This window comes from Macaca mulatta, chromosome 1 (genome assembly GCF_049350105.2).
Source record: "Macaca mulatta isolate MMU2019108-1 chromosome 1, T2T-MMU8v2.0, whole genome shotgun sequence".
Classification (NCBI taxonomy): domain Eukaryota; kingdom Metazoa; phylum Chordata; class Mammalia; order Primates; family Cercopithecidae; genus Macaca; species Macaca mulatta.
Window position 1 is genome coordinate 239,338,265 of NC_133406.1, and position 21,598 is coordinate 239,359,862.

At 66.9% G+C, this 21,598-nt stretch overlaps 2 protein-coding genes across 12 annotated transcripts; one reads left to right on the forward strand and one right to left on the reverse strand.

The window, feature by feature from the left end:
• Positions 1-10: 10 nt before the first annotated feature.
• On the forward strand, positions 11-16,150 carry DVL1 (dishevelled segment polarity protein 1). 10 transcript variants are annotated; one of them, XM_077980825.1, is made up of 16 exons: positions 11-1,718; positions 2,110-2,219; positions 8,075-8,144; positions 8,349-8,470; positions 8,675-8,778; positions 9,025-9,163; positions 10,128-10,221; positions 10,385-10,454; positions 10,584-10,723; positions 11,183-11,259; positions 11,342-11,409; positions 11,554-11,631; positions 12,340-12,471; positions 12,687-12,854; positions 12,939-13,145; positions 14,826-16,150. In XM_077980825.1, exons 1-16 carry the CDS (start codon positions 1,518-1,520, stop codon positions 15,197-15,199), a joined length of 2,154 nt encoding a protein of 717 aa, XP_077836951.1. In that variant the 5' UTR covers positions 11-1,517; the 3' UTR covers positions 15,200-16,150. The 10 variants fall into 10 exon arrangements, with proteins under 10 accessions (XP_077836951.1, XP_077836967.1, XP_077836960.1 ...); XM_077980841.1 differs by having other exon boundaries at positions 1,697-1,902; positions 1,972-2,219; positions 11,554-11,706; XM_077980834.1 differs by having other exon boundaries at positions 1,697-1,887; positions 1,972-2,219; positions 11,554-11,706.
• On the reverse strand, positions 16,117-20,767 carry TAS1R3 (taste 1 receptor member 3). Of its 2 annotated transcripts, XM_015122280.3 has the most exons (6): positions 19,828-20,767; positions 19,426-19,726; positions 18,558-19,340; positions 18,240-18,443; positions 17,983-18,103; positions 16,117-17,854 (listed from the first exon to the last, which is right to left on the reverse strand). In XM_015122280.3, the coding sequence occupies exons 1-6, from the start codon at positions 20,145-20,147 to the stop codon at positions 16,896-16,898; spliced, it is 2,688 nt and encodes an 895-aa protein (XP_014977766.3). In that variant the 5' UTR covers positions 20,148-20,767; the 3' UTR covers positions 16,117-16,895. The 2 variants fall into 2 exon arrangements, with proteins under 2 accessions (XP_014977766.3, XP_028697363.2); XM_028841530.2 differs by having other exon boundaries at positions 18,558-19,273; positions 19,426-19,870.
• Positions 20,768-21,598: the final 831 nt, after the last annotated feature.

The following is a 21,598-nucleotide window of genomic DNA, read 5'->3' on the forward strand; positions in this document are numbered from 1 at the left end:
GATGTGGGGAAGGGGGACGTGGCGGTGGCTGAGGACAGAGAGGAGACCGTGGAGCTCCGGGAGAGGCAGACGGATGGCAAGCGGAAGTAGCGGGATACGAGTCAGACACTTGCAAAGGGGGCAGGAGCAAGGAGGCTCCGGCAGAGACAGCCCGGGGCAGCAGGGTGGCTCCAAGAGAGTCCTCGCCAGGCCAGCACGGATCTGGCCCTAGAATCCTTTCCCACTCAGGCATCAGTGCCGGGCACAGGATCTCAGCACAAGTTTGGGTGGTGGGACGAGTGGCGGGATCAGGAAGGCCAGTGGCCTGGGCTCCTGGCAGCACAGACCAGCGACTAAGTGCTGCTTCTTGAAGCCGGCATCACCACCCAACCCCATCCTCCTGTCCTCCCAGGAGTGGGGGTGGGAAAGGGTGATGGTTGCCCACAAGGATCCCACAGCAGCACAGGTTGGGAGGAAGGGAGGCTGGTCTGGGGAGGTGTGGCTTGAAAATGCACCCCCTTCTGGCCTCCGGCCTCACCATCACTGGACAAGGCTGCTCCTGGCAGGGCCCCAACCAGACCACATAGGCATCAGCACCTGGACTGGCCTCAGGCCTCTGGCTTCCAGCCTCTCTTGAGACGGGCTGGGGTCAGGCCCCTGCACCTGTGTGGTTCCTCCCCTGCTCTGGGGCCACCTCCCCTGCTCTGGGGCCACCTGTGTCTAGCCTGGGGAACATGGGTCTGGCCCTCAGGGCAGGTACGGGCTTCCTCCCTCCCTGGGGCCTCAACAGATAGCCCCTCGGGGGTCTTCCTGCCTGGCTTCCGACCTCTGGGGAAAACAAGGGCTGGTGGGAAGGTGGCCCAGGCTCCAGGCAGAGGCTGGCGGCTGAGCTGGCCGGGCTTGGCTGAGCGGACGCCACAGCTCTCCCACTCAGAGCCGGGGTGCAGGTTCAGGACCCCAGGCCCAAGCCGACCGTCAACCACCGGCACCTACACTGATGGGTTTCTCTCTGAGCCGGCGCGGGCATCGTCAGGGCCGGATAGATGCGAAAGTCCCAGACTCCTGCCGGCTTCCTGGGGACGGGGCCCAAGGGGCCCCACCGCGCCAGCCCCGTCCAGGCTCCCGCCTCACTCTCCCCATCCTGGGCCGCCCTCTAGTGGCCTCCGCGCTTCCTGCTGGGGTCAGGCTGGGAAGGCCTCCAGCCCCGCGGGCCCCGGAGGAGCGAGCGCGGACGCCCCGCGGCCTCAGGGGAAGGCTCGGAAGTCTCCCCTGCCCTGCGGAGGACCCCAGGACGAAATCCCTCCCGCCGCCGCGCGCTCCGACGCCTCCGTGCACGCCCGCGCCCACGCGCGCCCCGCATCCCCTCGGCCTGCGTCGGACCCCGTGGGACCCGGCAGAGGGCATGCGAGTCGGGCGCCTTCGCGGGGGCGCAGAGGGACCGGCCGCCACCTCAGCGCCGCGCACCCGGCGTCCCCGAGGTCCCTCCACCCACCCCGAGCACCCTGGCGTCCACGGGCCCAGAGCCAGGCCGCGCGGGGATGCACCGGCGAGTGTCGCGGGCGCCCGAGCACAGGGGAAAGCGAGCCCAAGCGCGGGGGGGGGCCCGGGGCGGGGCGAGCGAGGATCGCCTGCGTCTGCGCCTGCGCCTGCGCAGCGACGCTCCGCCCCCCGCCGCGCGCTCCCGTGACGTCATCGCCGCGCGCTCGGGCGCCCCCCCGCGGCCACGCTCAGGGCCGCGGGCCTGGCGGTCCCTTTAACTGCGCGGCCCGAGGGGCGCAGGCGGGAGGGCGGCGGGGCTGAGCGCGCCCTCCGTGCTGCGTCCCTCGCGCCGCTCCCGGGCCGGGGGCGGATGGGCGGCCGCGGGCCGCGGGGCAGCAGTCGAGACGCGCGCGGGAGCCGGGGGCGGCGGCCGGGGCCTGGGCGGTCAAGCGGGGGCGCCCGGGGGCCTCGGCGCGGCGGGGCCGGGAGCGGCGCGGGCCGGGTGGGGCGCAGGCGGGCGGGCGGGGAGCGCCCCGCGTCCCAGCCCCGGGCCGGGCCCTGAGTGCGCGGGCTCCGCGCCGCCGCCGCGCCATGGCGGAGACCAAGATCATCTACCACATGGACGAGGAGGAGACGCCGTACCTGGTCAAGCTGCCCGTGGCCCCCGAGCGCGTCACGCTAGCCGACTTCAAGAACGTGCTCAGCAACCGGCCCGTGCACGCCTACAAATTCTTCTTTAAGTCCATGGACCAGGACTTCGGGTCAGTCGGCCACGGGGCCTGCGCGAGCCTGGCGCGCGCTCGGGGGTCGCATCTGCCAGCGCGGGGACGGGGCGGGGGTCCTGGGCGGTCCAGGCCTCCGCCAGGTGCGATGCGGGTGGCGGCCTCGGCCCGCGTGCGGCGCGTGCCCACCTGTCTGTGGTGTGGGGCGATGGCAGGCTGGGGTCCCGGCGTCCCTGCTCCCAGCCTCCCGGTCCAGAGTCCTGCCTTGGCCCGGGTCGGACTCGGTCGGCGGCATCCCTTCCATTGGGGCTGGCCGGGAGCGCCTGCCGTTGGTGTGGGCTGGGGTCAGGGGTGTGTGTGTCAGTGAGAAGGGAGCAGGGTGGGGTTTCCTAGCTGGGATGGGGAGACGTGGGGGGACAGGTTCACCAACCTGTCTGCTAGGGTTTGCAGAAGCTCCCCAGGGCTCAAGAGAGGTTCTCCTGGCCCCCTTCTTCGGGGTCCCTGTGACAGGGCGGAGGTCAAGGGCCACTGGTGGCCTTGAAACTTTATTCGCCCACCCCTGCTCTGAGCTCCCTGTCTGCCCGGTCCCCACTGAGTCACAAAGCACTTGCGTTCCCAGAGCAGCTCAGACCATCTGCTGTTTTGGGGCAGCCTGGGTCAGCGTCTCAGTGCCGGGCCTCGGTGGTGGTGGTCCCAGGCGAGGATACCCCTGCTGTGCTGAGCTGGGCCCTCTGGGACAGGGAGAAGGAGGCTGGCCGTCTGCTTGAGGCCTGGCCTAGCCCGGCCTGGCCACCAGTAACCTGAGTCCCCAGTCCCAGCTCAACAGTGCTGGGGGCGGGCTCAGGCCTCGTGGCCCCAGGACGTGAGCCTCTGGCAAGCTGTGTCCTTGTGTGTGGCCGCCTCTTGGGATTGTGACATTAAGGCTGTTTCATGCATTCTGTGGTTGCAGGGTCCTCAGGCAACCCCAGGTCCAGTCAAGCTGGATCCGCTCTGGGGCTCTCAGGAGGCCCAAAGGACATCTGGACAGCTGTACTTTCCTTCCCCACCCCCACCACCAGGCAAAGCAGAGAGGGCAGGGTGCGTCCTTGGCAGCCTCTGAAGGCTGGGCGCTCCCCGCTCTGCTCGGCGGCCCTCCTGCCCGCGCCAGTCAGGTTGGGCAGGAGGGGACGGTTTGTTTTCTGAGTCTCGTCCGGGCTCCTCCCCCACTGGGGCACCTTGCAGTCCCTGCTCCTCTGGGCCTGGGCATGGGGCATGTGTCAGGTGCTTTTGTTTTTAACTTAGTTTATTATTCTAACAAAAGTTACCAAAGTCACTAATGCTTTTCGTCACAAACGTGTGCCACCAATAAATGCGTGGTGAGGCGGTGCCCAGCTCCCAGGTTCTGCTCCTGGACCATGCTCTGGGATGAAGCCCTGGGGGAGTCCGCCTTCTGCTCCTGACACCCACTGGGGGCTGCCCAGGGCTGAGACGGCCTGACTGTTGCCCCCATACACCTTCCCACAGTGGCTGCATGTACCCGGGCACATTCGGAGGACCCGGGGACTCCTGCGCCTGGGTACAGGGTGGGCAGGTCTGAGTGTCGAAGCAGGCTTGGGGATGCAGCCGGGAAAGAGACAGGGGAGCTTCAGGGTACAGCTGTGGAGGCTGCAGGCTTACAGGGAGCTGGGAGGCAGTGGGGCTGCGGAGGTCAGGGCTGGGCTGGGCTGTGGGGCTTGGAAACAATGGACTGGGGTGATGCTGGAGTCCTGAGACGGGGGCCTTGCTCTGTAGCCTTCCAGGTCCTCTGGCTGCGATGGGGGGCCTTGCTCTGTGTCCTTCCTGCTCATCTGGCTGGTGGCCTCAGGAGCCTACGGAAGACCCCTGTTGATTGCTTCCTTGTTCCCTTCTCCTGAGTTCTACCTGCTGAGCTCTCGGCGCTGTCTGTTTTGTGGAATAGAACTCATGTGGGAGGGGCTGGTTGGTCAGTCATACTCTAGCTTAAGTGAGAGCTGAACTAGACACTGGCTCTGGATACCAAGTGAATGTAGCTGGAGGTGGGGGGAAGAGAAGGCAGGTCCTGGCTGGTCTGGGGTGGCCTCCATAAGAGAGGGAGCCTCAGGCTGGGGACCCTGAGGAGGCCCTGGTGAGTCGGGGGTTCCTGTACCAGCCCCTGCTGCATTCTCAGCCCAGCCCTGGTTCCCCCGGCCTAGGCTCCAGAGCGTGACTGACCACCTTGCAGTGCAGGGAGCCTGGGTCGTGGCCACAGCCCCGTGCCCTGGGCCAGGCCCCACTCCCCACACACGGCTTCGGCCCAGTGGGAGAAGGTCCCCTGCCTGTCCTCCACTTTTCATGTCCTGGTCACAGGCATTTTGTCCTAGGATCCTCAGGGCTGGGAGGAGGGCAGAATTGGGGAGGGTCTCCATGTGGTGCTGGGTTTGGTGGTTGGCAGGGGTCTTGCCCAGACTTTGGCCGAGGCAGAGGAGGGAGGGTGTTTGGCTCCGGGTCCTCGCTACTGGGTGCGTGGTGGATGCTGGGCCTGCTGGACTTGGCATCGAGCCTGTCTGTTGGGCACAGCTCCCGCAGTTCATCTCCGAGGTGGGGATGACCCAGGCCCAGGAGTGGGGGATGGGTGGAGGCAAGGCTGTGGGCCCAAAGCCCCAGTCCCCGGGGCCGCCTGCCATGGGCCTGGGTGTTGTGACAGCTCCTTGTGCCCTGGGTGGTGCTGTAGGGGGCTGTGGAGTTGGGGAGGCTCTGCCTGGCCTGGGCTGCTGGGGGAGTTCCCACTCTGCCCTCCCTGGCTGTGCCACTTGGGGTCTCCGACTCAGCCTCTCCGTGCCGAGTGCCTCCCTGGTGTTGGGAGTTCACCTACTGCCCTCACAGCCATGGCCAGGCAGGGACACTCGAGCCTGTGTGGCCTGAACCTGGGGAGGGGGCTCAGAGATCCCAGGACTCGGCACCACCTAAAGGACAGGCTGGTGGAGAGCCGCTGGCCCTAGGGTCAGGGGTTGGGAGGCTGCAGATCCCCAAGGCTGAGGGCCCTGACCTGGGGGGTGCACAAGGGGATCTGAGGGCACGAGATGGCTCTGCGCCACCAGCTCTGGGCCAGCTACCCCTGCCAGCTTCCATCTCTGCCTTGGGGGAGTGGGGGCATTCGGGAGCACACCACATCTGCGGCAGCTGGCTGTGGCCTCTGGGAGTCTGAAGGGTTCTCTGCATCCTGTGTGGCCATGCTGGCTCCCAGGGCGCTGCCTCTGCGTGGATTCCTCCCCAGGGTGGATGTGTGGGGGTGGCATGCAGAAGTTAGCCAGGCCTCACAGGGAATCCCAAGGTAGGGGCACAGTGCTGGCAGGCGCACCCCTGGTAGCTGCCCTGAGTTTCATCAGAGGCTGCTCCAGAGGTGTGGGGACCCCGCGTGGTGGGTGTGCCCCCAACGCCTGGCCGGCCTCCGGCACCCTCCCCGATCTGGCTGGGGTGCGGACAGCAGGGCTCTGCCTGGGACCTGGGTAGCTGAGCCCTGGAGCCCCAGGCACGCCCCACCTTCCCTCTGTGCTGTTTGGGTCCTGCTACCTTTCTCCTGGCCCAACCGGGCTTGGGTCTACACCTGCCACCAGGGGCAAGGGAGGACTTGTTACAGCCTGTTGGGCTGAGGAGGGCGGAGGGAGCGGGGCCTCTGGGCCCTGGCTGGACCTCTGTGCGGGGGCAGGGAGCAGGGGCATCCCAGGCAGCCTGGGGTCTTCGTAAGGCCCTGGCTGGGTGGGCAGTGCGGGCTTGGGCCACTCTGGATGGTGGGAGGGGGCAGGGCCTTCTGCTGGTGAAGCCAGGTGGGCATTGCCCTGGGGTGCTGGGTGGCCGAGTGTCTCCCTCGGGTGAGTCAGAGGGTGCTGGGTGACTGTCTCCCTTGGGTGAGTCAGAAGGTGCTGGGGTTGGGTGCGGCAGGCAGAAGCTGCCGGCCAGGCCACCTGGGGCCATGTGTCGGGCTGAGGTGGGGACCCTGTTGTGGTCAGGTCCCTCAGAGACAAGGGCTCACTGTGGGCCCTGGCCTCCTGGCGGCAGTTGGTGGTGGCCGTGGTGTCCATGGGGCCTGCCTTATCCTGGGTTTCTCCATCCTTTCAGGTGTGACAGCCTCTCACTGTGGCAGCCTCAGCCTGGCATGGGTCATGGCCTTACCTGGGAAGGCTCCTGTGTGGGGGCAACAGACATGGAGGGGTCTGAGAAGTGACCTTCTCTGCTCTTTGGGGGCGTCATGGCCATGGCCTGGCCCTGGGAGGCCTGGGGAGGCAGCTGCAGGACCCTAGAGGGCTGGAGAGGGGTCTCTGCTTTGGCCCTGCCTGCTGTCTTCTCTGTCCTGAGGCTTGGGGCCTCTTGCCAGCAAGTGGGTGGGCCAGGGCTTGGGTGGGAGTGTGGGTTTGCCACTTTGCTGGGGGCCTCCTGCTACCTGCCGCTTCGGAGCCTGGCTGAGTCAAGGTGCCCTGGGGCCAGGGGACCTGCAGCGGCCAGTCGGGGTGGCTCTGTAGCTGGCAATGGGGTTAGGAGCCACAGGGCGCTTCTTGCCAGGTGTGCGGCCAGGCCCAGCCCCGTCTCTGGGCTCCCATTTCTCCACTGGGCCCAAGTCCTGGGTGTGGAAAATGCTGCTGGGCAGGGCAGGGTATCACGAGGCGGCGTCGCGATCCTACCTGGCCTGCCTCCTGGGCCCTCAGAGGTCAAAGTGTGAATGTTGACCACAGCCCTGCCTGCCTTGCCCCTTGGCCCGGGCACCCGCCCCTGCTCTCTGAACTCTGAGCTCAGGTCACCCGGCCTCCTCCTGGTTCGTGTCCCCTGACCCTCTGCAGCCTTCCTGGGTGCCCTCTGCCCCATTCCCAAGCCCATCTGACCCGGGGGTGGACTGGCGAGGCAGCTGGCCAGCTCGCTCTCCCAGGGGCTTTGCCGGCTCCGCGTCCCTTGCTGCCCCTCTAGGTCCTGAGGTGCAGGGAGGCCTGATGAGTGGAGGTCTTTGTCTCCCTGGCTAGGTGGACAGGACAGGAGGGTGGTGGGCTGCCTCTGGGAACCAGTGTGCCCTCCCAGCCCACCTGCATCCGTCCGTCGGGTCTGAGTGTCCTTGAGCATGGACTGTGAGCCTGGCTAGGGGTGCAGGGCAGGGGTCAGGCAGAGCCCGCTTTCACAGAGCCTGACTCTGGGCAGGCAGGCACAGGGCCTGGGACCTGAGGGTGCTCCTGAGACGTCAGGAGGGTGGAGTGGGGCCATAGGGCGTGGCCGGCCTGATGGAGAGGAGGCTGCTGGGGGATTTGGGCTCCTGGTTGGGAATGACAGATCTGAATGCAGGGGTGGGTGCAGGTGGTCTGATGCCCTGGCTATTGAGGGGTTGGGGGCTGTCTGGAGCTGGCTGGGAGGTGGAGCAGTGGACCTGTGGTTTAGGGCAAGAGACAGGGAATAGCCTGGGGAGGCTTGGGCCCCGGTAGGTGTAGCTGCTGTTGCTGAGGAGGCTGGGGCCTGGCCCTGAGGAATCCCAGCGTGGGGGAAGCCCTTGGTGGGGGCTCCAAGCCCCAGGACCAGATGAGGTGGGGGTGGTTGGAGACAGCGTCTGGGGCCACCACATACATAAGTCTGAACCGAGGGCAGCTAGGCACAGGGGCTTTCCCAAGGAGGCCTCACCCCAGCTGTCCCCCCACCTGGGGACTGGGGACCTTTGACTGAGCCTCCCCTGTGGGGATGTCCACAGCCACTGTCACCATGCTGGGGGGTGGTGGCCCAGGATGTGACGGAGAGGAAGGACGGTTCCCGAGAGGAGAACGCGCTAGCAGGGGTGTCCACAGAGTGACGTTGTGTGGGGAGGGGGGGTGCCTGCTCTCCAGGCCTCACCTCTAGAGCCACAGGGTCAGGCCCCCTAGGTGGGGCCTCACAGCTGCATCTGCCTACAGGGTGGTGAAGGAGGAGATCTTTGACGACAATGCCAAGCTTCCCTGCTTCAACGGCCGTGTGGTCTCCTGGGTGAGCCCCTGCGTCTTGGCCCCGAGTGCTCGCCTGGGGAGCATTCCAGGGTGGGGCTCTTCCTGGGGGAGGTGGTGGGTGTGGGGAGGCCCTGGCAGGCTGGGTGCGGATAGGGCAGTATGCTGGCCCCCCGTTCCCTGGGCGTCCTGAGGAGGCGACCTGAAGGCGGGTGGGCTGCCCCGAACATGCGTGTTCCCTCCACAGCTGGTCCTGGCTGAGGGTGCTCACTCGGATGCGGGGTCCCAGGGCACGGACAGCCACACAGACCTGCCCCCGCCTCTCGAGCGGACAGGCGGCATCGGGGACTCCCGGCCCCCCTCCTTCCAGTAAGGGCACCGTGGGCACTGGGCCCTGCTACCCCAAGCCCGTCATGGGGGACGCTGGCCAACGGGAGGGAGGCCTGCCTGGGCTGGTAGATGGGCGTGGCACCTGCTGGGGCTGGGGTCCCACGAGCGAGGGGAGGCTGGGCTGGGAGGCATATGAGGGGCTGGGGCCACAGCCTCCCCACCTGCCCTGCTGTTGTTGTACAGCCCGAATGTGGCCAGCAGCCGTGACGGGATGGACAACGAGACAGGCACGGAGTCCATGGTCAGCCACCGGCGGGAGCGTGCCCGACGCCGGAACCGTGAGGAGGGTACAGTGGTCATATCTGCCCTGCTGTGGACCCCCAACCTCCCTGGGACCCCCATGAGCCATGTTCCTACCACAGCAGTTCCTGTCCCCCAGCCAGTGGCAGTGCTTGGGTGGAGGCTCAGGCCCAGCGAGCCCACAGTTGAGCCACCAGCTCCCAGACCCACAGGCATGTAGCACTGCCAGACAGCCTCAGACACACTACCTCTGGGAGACGCTGCATTCAGCTCCCAACCTGCTGCCCCCACAGCCGCCCGGACCAATGGGCACCCAAGGGGAGACCGACGGCGGGACGTGGGGCTGCCCCCGGACAGCGCGTCTGCCGTCTTGAGCAGCGAGCTTGAGTCCAGCAGCTTTGTGGACTCGGATGAGGATGGCAGCACGAGCAGGTGCGTGTGTGCCCACATGCCAATGTCTGTGTATGTGATGTGCATGTGTCTGCATGAGCTGTTTTCACATTACACGTGTCTGCGCGTGCATGTGTGTGCATGCAAATGTGTACATGGTGCACGTGTTCCACAGGTGTTTTCACACTGCACATGCCTGCGTGCAAATGTGTGCGATACTCATGTCTGTGCGTGTGTGTCTGAGGTGTTTTCACATTGCACACGTGTCTGTGCGTGGGTACCTGTGTGCAAATGTTTACATGATGTGCATGTCTGCGTGTGCACATGTGCGTGAGGAGTGTGTTTTCACAGTGCAAGTGTGTCCGTGTGCATGTGTGCACGTGTGCAGGTGTGCATGTGCAGGCGTGTGTGTGTGCAGGTGTGGGTATGTGGGTGCATGTGTGTGCAGACGTGTGTGTGCAGGTGTGTGTGTGCATGTGTGCGCGGGTGCATGTGTGCAGGCGTGCGTGTGTACAGGTGTGCGTGTGTGCGGGTGCATGTGTCCACGTGTGCGTGTGCGGGTGTGCATGTGTGCAGGCGTGCAGGTGTGCGTGGGTGTGCGTGTGTTTGCATGTGTGCAGGCGTGCGTGTGTGCGCGGGTGCACGTGTGCAGGCGTGTGTGTGCGTGTGTGGGTGTGTCTACAGGTGTGCGTGTGTGCAGACGTGCGTGTGTGCAGGTGTACGGGTGTGCATGTGTGCCAGTAGTGGAGGTGGCTACATGTGTGCCCAGTTTGCCTGTCTCTGGGATTTTTGTGTGTGCTCACGTGCACATCACGTGTGCGGGGCCTGGGGCGTGGACGTCAGGCACTGAGCCTGCTTTTGAACAAGCCTGGCCTGGACCCCCGATTCCCAGGTTCAGCCCACCCAGCATTATGGGGGGGCGGAGTCCCCCCCGCACCCCCCGTCCCCCCGCACCCCCCGTCCCGTCCATGTCTAACTCCTCTCAGCTCTGACGGCCTGTCCCCAGGCTGAGCAGCTCCACAGAGCAGAGCACCTCATCCAGGCTCATCCGGAAGCACAAACGCCGTCGGAGGAAGCAGCGCCTTCGGCAGACGGACCGAGTAGGCAGCGGGGCGGGGCGGGGCGGGGCGGGGCGGGGCGGGGCGGGGCGGGGCGGGGCGGGGCGGGGCGGGGCGGGGCGGGGCGGGGCGGGGCGGGGCGGGGCGGGGATGTCAGCGTCAGGCAACCGTGTGCCCCTTACACATGCCGCCCTCCCCTCCGCAGGCCTCTTCCTTCAGCAGCATAACGGACTCCACCATGTCTCTCAACATCGTCACCGTCACGCTCAACATGGGTGAGGCCTCGGGGCGAGGGTTGGGGGCGGGCAGGGGCGGGGCGTGGCCGCAGCTCGCGGCTCGGCTCCTCGGGGTGATGGTTGCGGGCGGGGGCGGGGCGTGGTCGTGGCTCACGGCTCTTCCCGCAGAGAGACATCACTTTCTGGGCATCAGCATCGTGGGGCAGAGCAACGACCGCGGAGACGGCGGCATCTACATCGGCTCCATCATGAAGGGTGGGGCAGTGGCCGCTGACGGCCGCATCGAGCCCGGCGATATGCTGTTGCAGGTGGGTCTGTGGGGACTTTGGGGTGACGTGTGGCTGCGGGTGGGTCTGTGGGGGTTTTGGGGGGACGTGCAGCTGTGGATGGGTCTGTGGGGACTTTGGGGTGACGTGCAGCTGTGGATGGGTCTGTGAGGACTTTGGGGCGACGTGCGGCTGCGGGTGGGTCTGTGAGGACTTTGGGGTGACGTGCGGCTGCGGGTGGGTCTGTGGGGGTTTTGGGGTGACGTGCGGCTGCGGGTGGGTCTGTGGGGGTTTTGGGGTGACGTGCGGCTGCGGGTGGGTCTGTGGGGGTTTTGGGGTGACGTGCGGCTGCGGGTGGGTCTGTGGGGGTTTTGGGGTGACGTGCGGCTGCGGGTGGGTCTGTGGGGGTTTTGGGGCGACGTGCGGCTGCGGGTGGGTCTGCGGGGGCTGTGGACTGAGCTGCACACCCTGCCTGCACCACCCTAATCCCCACCCCTGCAGGTGAACGACGTGAACTTTGAGAACATGAGCAACGATGATGCCGTGCGGGTGCTGCGGGAGATCGTGTCCCAGACGGGGTGAGCGCTGGGGGCGCTGGAGCGGGAGGGGCCAGGCAGGGGGTACCATGGGGGCCTTGCTGTGTGACCACCATTCCTGCAGGCCCATCAGCCTCACCGTGGCCAAGTGCTGGGACCCAACGCCCCGAAGCTACTTCACCGTCCCACGGGGTGAGTGACCCTCGTGGTACACGGGGCGGGATGGGGAGGGGCGCCTACCCAGCCTGAAGGCCTCTCTCCTCTGTGCCTTGCGCTCTGCCTTCCCACACCGTCCGTCTGTCCACCTGTCGTCATCGCCACATGGCGGCCACCCAGCTGACCCGGTGCGGCCCATCGATCCCGCCGCCTGGCTGTCCCACACGGCGGCTCTGACCGGAGCCCTGCCCCGCTACGGTACGAGCCCCTGCTCCAGCGCCGTCACGCGCACCAGCTCCTCCTCACTAACCAGCTCCGTGCCTGGCGCTCCACGTAAGTGGCAGCTCCCGAGGGCCCCAGCAGAAACTAAGACTTGGAGGGGGCGTCTCTGCCAGCCTCCGGCATGGCCGCCTGCGGCCGTCATGGGGCTGTGACGTGCGTGTTTCCCGTCCCCAACACCCTGCACAGACGTGTGTGCACAGGCACCCGTGCCCACCTTGCGCAGCCCACCCTGCTTGTGGTCTGTGTGTTGGGAGCAGGGGATGTATGTGGGGCCCCTATGCGAGGCGCACCCAGGGAGTCCCAGGCAGGGGCCAGGTCTCCACTCTGCTTCCTGCCGCTAACATGACTAACTACCTGCGCTCTCGGGCGGGGCGTGCGGGGAGGGGAAGGGGCCTGCCACGTTCTCATTACGCCCTGGTCTGCGGGTTGGGGTGTCCTCAGCCCAGTTTGTGCCTAGCATCCTGATGAAAAGTGTCTGCAGAGGAAGGAGACGAAATGTCCAATCCCCTGCCCACGCCCCAGTCTCACGGGGGTCCATCCTGCAGTGGGTCAGGGCCCTGCTGTCACGCACCCTCCAGCCTAGGCCCCCGGCGCTGGCTCCGCCCAGAGGCTCCCCTGGGGGTGCAGGGCCCTGAGTCCCCCAGCCTTCAGCTGCTGGGGCTGAGGCGGGGCTGTGCTTTGCAGAGCTGGAGGAGGCGCCGCTGACGGTGAAGAGCGACATGGGTGCCGTCGTCCGGGTCATGCAGCTGCCAGACTCGGGACTGGAGATCCGTGACCGCATGTGGCTCAAAATCACCATCGCCAACGCCGTCATCGGTGAGTGGCCGTCCCCGCGGGCCGATAGCGCCAGGGGCGGGGCTGCGTGCCCGGGGCGGGGCTGCGTGCCCGGGGCGGGGCTGCGTGCCCGGGGCGGGGCTGCGTGCCCGGGGCGGGGCTGCGTGCCCGGGGCGGGGCTGCGTGCCCGGGGCGGGGCTGCGTGCCCGGGGCGGGGCTGCGTGCCCGGGGCGGGGCTGACCGCTGCTGCCGGCCAGGGGCGGACGTGGTGGACTGGCTGTACACACACGTGGAGGGCTTCAAGGAGCGGAGGGAGGCCCGGAAGTACGCCAGCAGCTTGCTGAAGCACGGCTTCCTGCGGCACACGGTCAACAAGATCACCTTCTCCGAGCAGTGCTACTACGTCTTCGGGGACCTGTGCAGCAGTGAGTGGGGCCGCGGGCTTCAGGGCGCGGGGGAGGGGAACGCCGGCGGCCCCTCCGCGGCCCTCACCTGCCGTCCCCCACCAGATCTCGCCACCCTGAACCTCAACAGTGGCTCCAGTGGGGCTTCGGATCAGGACACGCTGGCCCCGCTGCCCCACCCGGCTGCACCCTGGCCCCTGGGTCAGGGCTATCCCTACCAGTACTCGGGGCCCCCGCCCTGCTTCCCGCCTGCCTACCAGGATCCGGGCTTTAGCTATGGCAGCGGCAGCACCGGGAGTCAGCAGAGTGAAGGTGAGAACCCTGCTCCCACCCACTGCTGCTCCGCCCCCAACTCCACCCCACCCCGCTGCTGCTCCGCCCCCAGCTCCACCCCACCCCGCTGCTGCTCCGCCCCCAACTCCACCCCACCCACTGCTGCTCCGCCCCCAGCTCCACCCCACCCCGCTGCTGCTCCGCCCCCAACTCCACCCCACCCACTGCTGCTCCGCCCCCAGCTCCACCCCGCCCCGCTGCTGCTCCGCCCCCAACTCCACCCCACCCACTGCTGCTCCACCCCCAGCTCCACCCCACCCCGCTGCTGCTCCGCCTCCAGCTCCACCCCACCCCGCTGCTGCTCCGCCCCCAGCTCCACCCCAGCCCCCTGCTCTGCGCCGCTTCTCTGCTGTGCCCCACTCCGTGCTCCTGCTGTGTGCTTGGGCCCTGGGTGGGCCCCTTCTGGAAAGGGCAAGTGCCAGGGGGATCCAGGAGCCTGTGTGAATGGGGAGGACAGGGAAGCGTCTCACACATGGGCAGCCTGGACCCCCCCTTATCTGGATGGAGTTGGGAGGAGGGGCCTCTGGGAGCCTGGAGGCCTGGGTGGCTGTGCCTGGTAGTGTTGGCGGCTGGTGCTTCTCCTATGATAGAGGTAGGAGGCCAGGAGACCATGTGGCCAAGGGCCATGTGACAAGGACAGGGCAGGGGTGGCCAAGGAGTCAGACGGGGTCACTTTCTAGGCCCCAGGACACAGGAGGGTGGCAGCTGCAGCCTGGGCAGGGAGCCCGATGTGGATGGTGCCATGCACAGCTGTGTGCCTGTGGCTGGGATGTGTTCGGGGCGCCAGGGGATCCAGGGTGTCCCTGAGGCGTTGCCTGGTGGAGCAGAAGCGCCAGTGGGTGGGGTTGGCGAGGCCAGCGGGGGTGTCTGAAGGCTGGGGGGGATGCAGGTGGCGGCCCGGAGGGCCCGGGAAGGAGGACGAGAGAGGAGAGGCGGCCAGAGGGTGTGGGGCCACAGAGAGGCCACACTGGGTGTCTGCTGACTCTTGACTGGTGCTTGTACCCGCTTAAGCCCCACCCAGCCCGCAGTCAGGCCCCACTGGTGGCGGGTGGGTGCCGGGCGGGTGCCGGGCAGCCGGGCGTGTAACTCGTGCTATCCCTTGCCTTGTGCTGAACAAGCCTTAGACTGAAGGACTAGCGGAGTGGACCTTGGGCCGGTAAGCCAGGGTCCCGCCGGGCGTCCCTCAGCATGTCCCCAGCTGGCCATGCCCTCCAGCTCCCACTGCGTCTCGGGAGCCCAGGACGGGGCTGAGCTGAGTCGTCCGTCAGCCAAGGCCCTGGGTTGGGGGGACAGTGGGGACTCGGGTGGGAAATCCAGTATGGCCATGGGGGCATCGGGCACGAGGGGCCCTCGCTGGCACCTCAGTCTTTCAGCCGCAAGACCAGACCCTCAGCTCAAGCATCGGGGTGAGGCGTGGGGGTGCCCAGCTAGCTCCAGGATCCTGTCCACCTGCTACTGCCCCCACCAGCGCGTGCCTGCTGCAGCTGCCCCTGCGACCCTGGGGGTGCCGGCCCTGTCCTTGCGCCTGCATGGCTGCCCCCCCCCCGTCCTGCACGGGCCACCCTTCCTGCCCGGTCACTTGGCCCCTGGCGGGGGCTGTTCTGGACGTGACCGGGCCTGGTGCTGACGGTCTCCTCTCCCACCTGTTCCCGCCCCCAGGGAGCAAGAGCAGCGGGTCCACCCGGAGCAGCCGCCGGGCCCCAGGCCGTGAGAAGGAGCGTCGGGCGGCGGGAGCCGGGGGTAGCGGCAGCGAATCGGATCACACGGCACCGAGCGGGGTGGGGAGCAGCTGGCGAGAGCGTCCAGCCGGCCAGCTCAGCCGTGGCAGCAGCCCACGCAGTCAGGCCTCGGCCACCGCCCCAGGGCTCCCCCCGCCCCACCCCATGACCAAGGCCTATACGGTGGTCGGGGGGCCGCCCGGGGGACCCCCTGTCCGGGAGCTGGCTGCTGTCCCCCCAGAATTGACTGGGAGCCGCCAGTCCTTCCAGAAGGCCATGGGGAACCCCTGTGAGTTCTTCGTGGACATCATGTGACTCGCGCTTGCCCTCAGCCCTGCCTGAGATGGGGAGCCTGTGGTCCTGCTGCACACACAGCTCGCGTGGGCTTGCCTTAGTGGGGGCCAGGCCGGAGGCAGGGTAGGGGGGCAGGCTGGACCACCGCAATCTGCCCCAGCAGCCTGGCTGCTCCGGCTCCTGACAGCACCTGTTTCTGAGCAGCCGTGTTGCGGGCGCTCCTTCTCTGCCCCTCAGCGAGAGCCTCAGGGACCTCACAACCCCTTGTGTCTAGTGGTGATCCCTCCTAGGATGAGGAAGACCCCCTTGGGCTCTGGGCTGACCCCCACCTCCTGTATAGCTGTGCACAGGCCCCCAGAGTGACCCATGTGTGGCAACCCCCTGCAGTGCACAGGCCCCACCCATCTGACCCAGGACCGGGCCTCCCGGGGGTGGGGCTGGAGCCCCCTGGTCCCTCTGGTTGTCTGGAGTAGGAATCTAATTTATTTATTTATTGCCTGGCTAGTGGCTCGGGGGAGGAGGTGGCCCTGTCATCTGTCCCACCTGCCCCTGCCCCTTGGAGCAGCCTGCTTCTCCCTTCCTTTCCTCTCCAGCAACACAGTCGAGTCTGAAAGTATGTAGAGGACGGGACGGGAAGATGAGAGAGGGCTGGACATCCTGCCCACTGTCCCAGCCAGGGCAGGGAGGGACCATGGCCTGCAGGGTCGAGGGGCCCCAATGTGCACAGCTGCCGCAGGGAGGGAGGTCTTGGGGAGATGGGCGGTCAGCTGGCCTGTCCTTGGTGAGTGCACACACTGCGTGCACACATCTCGGCCTGCACACAACCGCGGGCCTTCCTGGCGTCTCTGGCCCCCACGTGTCTGCGCTGTAGATACTGTATCAAAAGTCCCAGCGTCTAGATGGTTAACATAGAGCTGCTTCTGTGTAAATGCTGCTTATTTTAAACACTAAAAAGCGTTTAATTTTATGGGACGGATGTGTGGCCTGTGCCCCTTCTCTGCAGCTGGGCTGCCTTGGAATGAGGGAGGCATGGGGGGGCTGGTCCGGCCTCCCCTAGGCTCTGCTGGGCGCTGACCCTGGACCTCTGACCCGAGACCCTGTGTGGGCCTGGCGGGGTGCTGACCTTGGACCCTGGTGGGCAGTTTTCTGTCCATGGTGCTGGACCCCGCCCCCACCCCACCTCGGCTCTGTCCCTAGTACTGGTGGCAGTCACGATGCTGTCTACCTACTGGGCCGGGGCAGAGAAGGAAGCTGGGTGCCACCCCCACCTGGGCAGGCTCTGCCCTGGGCATTGCCTGTGTGCCCCCGCCCAGCCTCCCACTGCTGTGGTGCCTGGCGGGGTGCTGGGTGGGGGCCCCTGGCGGGGCGTGGTGTGGTTGACAGGGTCTGGCTTGGGCTTGCAGCCATCTGGCTGGGGCCTCCTTGCATCCTTTTTCTGAGCTCATGGTGTGGGTTGTGGGGACCCTGGGAGCCCTCTGGGCCTCCTTCCGGAACAGTGGGTCTGGGTTACTGGGGCAGGCCTGGTCTGGGCACAGAGGGACGGGGACAGAGCTTGGCTCTGGGGCCCAGATGGTCACGGGGTGTCCACAGACGCAGGGGTCACTGGGGTCAGAATCTAGAGCAGGAGGGTGTCTGTAGGGGGACATGGGTCAATGCTGGCTTAGGGGGATCTCAGCTTGGTCTGGGTTCACCGGGGCTGAGGTCGCAGGATCAGGGGTCACTCATGTTTCCCCTGATTTCCTGTGTCTCCATCGTTCCGGTCTCGGGCATCCCCAGGGCCCCTTCCCAGAAAGAACTCGGGGGTGTTGAGCTCTGGCTGCCGCACGAGCAGGTAACACCTGGGCAGGTGGAAGGCAGCCAGGATGCCCAGGACGCAGAGCAGGAGGGCACCCATCTGCACGGCGGGCCTGAGGACCACCTGTACATTGGCCAGGAGGGGCACGAAGGAGACCCAGGTGATGAAGTAGGCCAGCATGGCAAAGGTGAGGCCACGGGCACGGTTGTAGCGGCCCGGCCGGCTCTGCACCAGGAAGGTGCCCAAGAAGCAAAGGAAGGCCAGCGTGGCGTTGGTGGCGTGCACGAGGCCAAAGCTGACCCAGGAGCGTGTGCGGCAGTGCACCAGCGCCTCTGTGGGCAGCATGCGCCAGTCCGTCACCACCTTTGGCGGGAAGGCCACCAGGTACCAGGCGCACAGTGCGGCCTCCACCAGCATGGCCAGCAGCACCACCAGCCAGGCCCAGGGCCCCTGCAGGCAGCCACTCAGCCGGTCTGCCCAGCTCAGAGGCAGTTCTGACTCCACGAAGATCTCGGCTGCCTGCAGGATGAATGTGCTCAGGCAGCCGGTGAGCGGGAGGTGGGACGAGGGCTGCTGGGCCAGGCAGCGGGCAGGGCTGGGCTGGCCAGGGAACAGGAGGACACTAATGCAGACCAGGCCCAAGCACACCAGGCCGAAGCAGGCCAGGGGCCCGCCCGAGGCCTGAACCAGTGGGCTGTCACGATGGCGAATGAACAGCCCCAAAGCGGCCAGCACGAGGCCCAGCGCCAGGCCGAACAGCAGGAGCAGCAGCAACACAGCCGGCTCGCCCCACGCTAGGAACCGAAGCCTGCGGCGGAAGCAGCGTGTGCTCCGCTCCGGGGACCACTCTTCCCGGCCGCAAAAGGTGCAGGCGAGGTCATCTGTGAGAGAGGAGGAGAAGGGCGCTGGGTGCTGGCCTTGTCCCCTGTGGGCTCTGGCCTCAGAGCTAGGACGTAGCAGGACCCGCCCCTGCTGCGTTTCCACCCCCACTGCCAGGAAGGCGGCTCACCTGGGCTCTTCCGGTAGCTGCCCGCCTTGCAGTCCACGCAGTCGTAGCAGCAGGAGTGGAACCCCTTGACCCGGCGCACCTGGCCCTCCTGGCACTGCCGCGAGCACTGGGACACGGGCTTCTGCGCACAGGCCTGGGCTCGGGCTCTGCTGGGCTGGGCACGCCCGCGGGAGACAGGGACGGCCCCCACCCCCAGGCTGCACCCTGCCGCGGGGGCTGCCACGGGGACACGCCAGGTACACCCACCCTCGCCTCACCTGGTTGTTGGACGTGTGCCAGCGGATCTTCGGGCTGTCTATCCAGAGGCTGCCGTTGAACCTGCCCACGTCGTGGAGCTCGGGCACCGGGCCCTGCCACACCCACAGCTTCAGGTCGTACTCCATGTCCACGTTCCCGTTGCTGTTGAAGCGTAGCGTCAGCCCGCCCGCGTGGAAGGTCAGGTTGTACATGTTCTCCAGGAGCTGCGGGCGGGGGACGGGGCTGAGCCGCCGGCTACCTCCAGCTCAGGTGTGGCGGCCATGCCTGGTGGCCCGGGCACGTGCAGAGGTCAGCACACCCCCATCTCCCGGGCTCACCTGCCAGGGCTTCACGGGGTCCTGCACGGGGCAGCCTGAGGCGCTGCACTGCAGAGCGTTGTGCAGGGCCTGGGCCACACTATACACAGCTGCGTAGACAGAGAACGTCTGGTGGTGGTTTAGCCCGGCACTCACGTTCTGCAGCGTGATGCAGTCACACTGCGGGCAGCGCCGGCCCACCACGTCCTCCTCCAGACCCTGCTCCCTCTCGCCCAGGGCGGCGCAGAACGCTGGGTTGGCGGCCAGGGCCAGGCGGGTCTTCACATACTGGGAGAACTTGCGCAGCTGGGCACCCCTCTGGAGAAAGCCAAGCACCGTGCCCACCTGGGCCATGCCGGGCAGCCCCATGACCAGGTCGGAGGTCAGCCAGGCCTCGCTGGCCACCCACACCTTGCGCGAGAGCTTGCTGCTGATGCTGTAGCTGAAGAGAGCATGGGCGGCGCGCGCGGAGGCGAACAGCAGCACCACCTGCACGCTGCTCTGGTTCACCTGGTGCAGCACCTCCTGCACCTTCCCCAGCAGCGGGCTGTTGGCACGGGGCAGTGGCACCAGGCCCTCGTGTGCGATGCAGATGCCGCGCGACGCGGCCAGGGCCGAGAAGATGCTCAGGCCCTGGCGGCCGTACTCGTCGTCACTGCCTAGGGCGGCCACCCAGTTCCAGCCGAACTCCTGCAGCAGCTCCGCGGCGGCCACCAGCTGCACACGGTCGCTAGGCACTGTGCGGAAGAAGGAGGGGAAGGTCTCCCGGGCGCTCAGCAGCTCCATGCCAGCGCCATAGCTGACCTGCAGGGGCCAAGAGGCATCTCCTGACTCAGGGGCTCCCACGGGCAGGGCTGGGTGGGGGTGGGTGATGGTGGGGGGCGCCCACCTGGGGCATGAGGAAGAAGCCGAAGAACTTGCCGGTGACCACGGCGAGCTCTGACGAGTGGGGCCCAATGACGGCCAGCACGCGGGGCTGGTACTGCGTGTAGTTGCAGTAGGCGGCAATGTCGCGGCTGTCTGCCTTGGCCAGGAACATGAGACTGGGCTTCATGGCCACCACAGGCTCCGAGCACGTATCGAAGAGGTCGTGGCCTAGGCGCAGCCCCGGCAGCAGGTCCGACCTGTTGTTGATCTCCTCCACGGCCATCTTCATGGCCAGTGCCCACAGCAGGCCATTCGAGGAGAACCTGGGGCCCCATGGAGCCGCAGATGGCCACCTCAGCCCCAGCTCAGGAGCACCGCGGGCCTGGTCACCCTGACCCCAACCCGGGCTGTCCCACCTCCGTACCTGGTGCACACGGGGCTGCTGGGCCGTGTCCGGCTGCCGAGGCCAGCCTCCTCGGCCTCACCTAGGGGGAATAGCCCCCCCAGCACGTAGTCCCCTTTCATCCTAAGTTGCTGTGACAGGCACAATGGGGCCCCTGTCCCAAGGTGCAGGAGAGCCCAGAGGCTGAGGCCCAGGACAGCAGGGCACAGCATGGCAGAGGCCACTTCCAGCAGGCACGGCAAGGTGGCTGCCGAGTGGGGCCTCACGCGGAGAGAGCCCGGGGTGGGGAGAGCCCGGGGCGGGGAGCGGGCAGAGGATTTGTTTAGCAAAACCCTTGCCATCCTCACTTGCCACACCCTGGGGCCCAGTGGTGTCCTCGCTTTCTGGGCCTGAAAGTTTGTGCACTTCAGACTCTGCTTGAAGCCACTGCCAGGCTCTATGGCCAGCACTGACCGGCAGGCAGGCTCTGCTGACCGTGGCCTTGTTCACTGCCTGTGCCGAGCCCCTCGCCACCCCCCCATTCCTGGAGTTGCCCGGCAGGCTGTGGAGAGGAGAGAGGGCAAAGGGGCCTCCAGGGCTCTGAGGTCTCAGCTGTGTGGGAGGGATGCAGAGACACCCGGCTCTGGGGCTTTCCATAGGTACAGAAATGCCTCCTACCCAGCCCTGGGAGCTTCTGGCTCCAACTCAAGGCTGTGCTGGCCGGAGTCGGGGGTGGCCGGGGTGGGCCCCCTAGGCCTGCAGACCAGCCGGCCAGGCAGGCCTCCACCCTGCAGCTGGGGAGGGCCCTGGGGTGGCAGTGGTGCCCTCCCAGCCTGCTTGGGAGCAGAGTTCCTTGAGGGTCTCAGCCCTTCTGCCAGAGTCTGATGCCTAGAAGCTGCAGGAACCGCATGGCCAGCTGTACTCACACTGCTGACCCTGGCCTGGGCTACTCCTGCCTGGCAGGCACACAGGTGGCTCCTGCTGGGGATAGAGTTTGCTTGCCGGGGGGGCATGCAAACGAAGGAGGAAGGACCACAGGCAAATGAACGGTGGCTGGAGCAGCACCGGAAGCGTGGGGCCGGGGCTCCTCCTCTGCCTGCTTCGCTTTGGGGGTGCCCTTGGGGACACACCGGGCTCCGGGTGCAGGACCTCAGAGGGGAACTGGGGGGCACTCAGCTTCAGCTGGGGCCCAGCAGACCTAGCAGATGCCACGAGGTGCACCCTGGCTGGCACCTCTTCCCCACGGTGCTGCAAGGCAGGACCCGTGAGGCACATGCATGACCACAGCACACGTGTATGGCACACACTGAGCACACACGCACACAGAGGAGCATGGCACACATATGAACCTGGCACACGGGAACGCGGCATACAAATGGCACATGCAAACTGCACACACGCAAATGGCACACACGTGCACGGCACATGCAAACAGCACACATACACGGCACACACACGCACAGCACATGCACGGCACACGTGCACAGCACGCAAACAGCCCACGCACACACCGCCCACACGCACGTGGCAAACATGCGCATGGCACAGACGGCACACGTGCACGGCATACACGCATGGCACATGCACAGGCCACACATGGAGGAAGCCCTGCCCTGGGGCCCATGCAGACCCAGGCGGTTCTCCCAGCCCATAGAGCAGTCAGCAGCCTTTGCCAGCACCAAGTGCAGCTCCCACAGACCCTGAGGTTGGGGTGGTGTCCAGGAAGACCCTGCTGAATTGTATCCCTTTCTGTCCAGGTCACTGTTGTGGCTGGGAGCGGCCCCCACCTCCACCCACACGTCCCACGCAGGCC

What these genes read in the sequence shown, in the direction of transcription:
- DVL1 (XM_077980825.1), top strand. Translation starts at nt 1,518, where the DNA reads ATGCACCGGCGAGTGTCGCGGGCGCCCGAGCACAGGGGAAAGCGAGCC. An exon ending in GGCCACGCTCAGGGCCGCGG is followed by an intron (nt 1,719 to 2,109) that starts GCCTGGCGGTCC and finishes TACCTGGTCAAG; the next exon opens with CTGCCCGTGGCCCCCGAGCG. An exon ending in CTTCGGGGACCTGTGCAGCA is followed by an intron (nt 12,855 to 12,938) that starts GTGAGTGGGGCC and finishes GTCCCCCACCAG; the next exon opens with ATCTCGCCACCCTGAACCTC.
- TAS1R3 (XM_015122280.3), bottom strand. Translation starts at nt 20,147, where the DNA reads ATGGCAAGGGTTTTGCTAAACAAATCCTCTGCCCGCTCCCCGCCCCGG. An exon ending in GCTTCTTCCTCATGCCCCAG is followed by an intron (nt 19,341 to 19,425) that starts GTGGGCGCCCCC and finishes TGGCCCCTGCAG; the next exon opens with GTCAGCTATGGCGCTGGCAT. An exon ending in CAGCTACCGGAAGAGCCCAG is followed by an intron (nt 17,855 to 17,982) that starts GTGAGCCGCCTT and finishes CCTCTCTCACAG; the next exon opens with ATGACCTCGCCTGCACCTTT.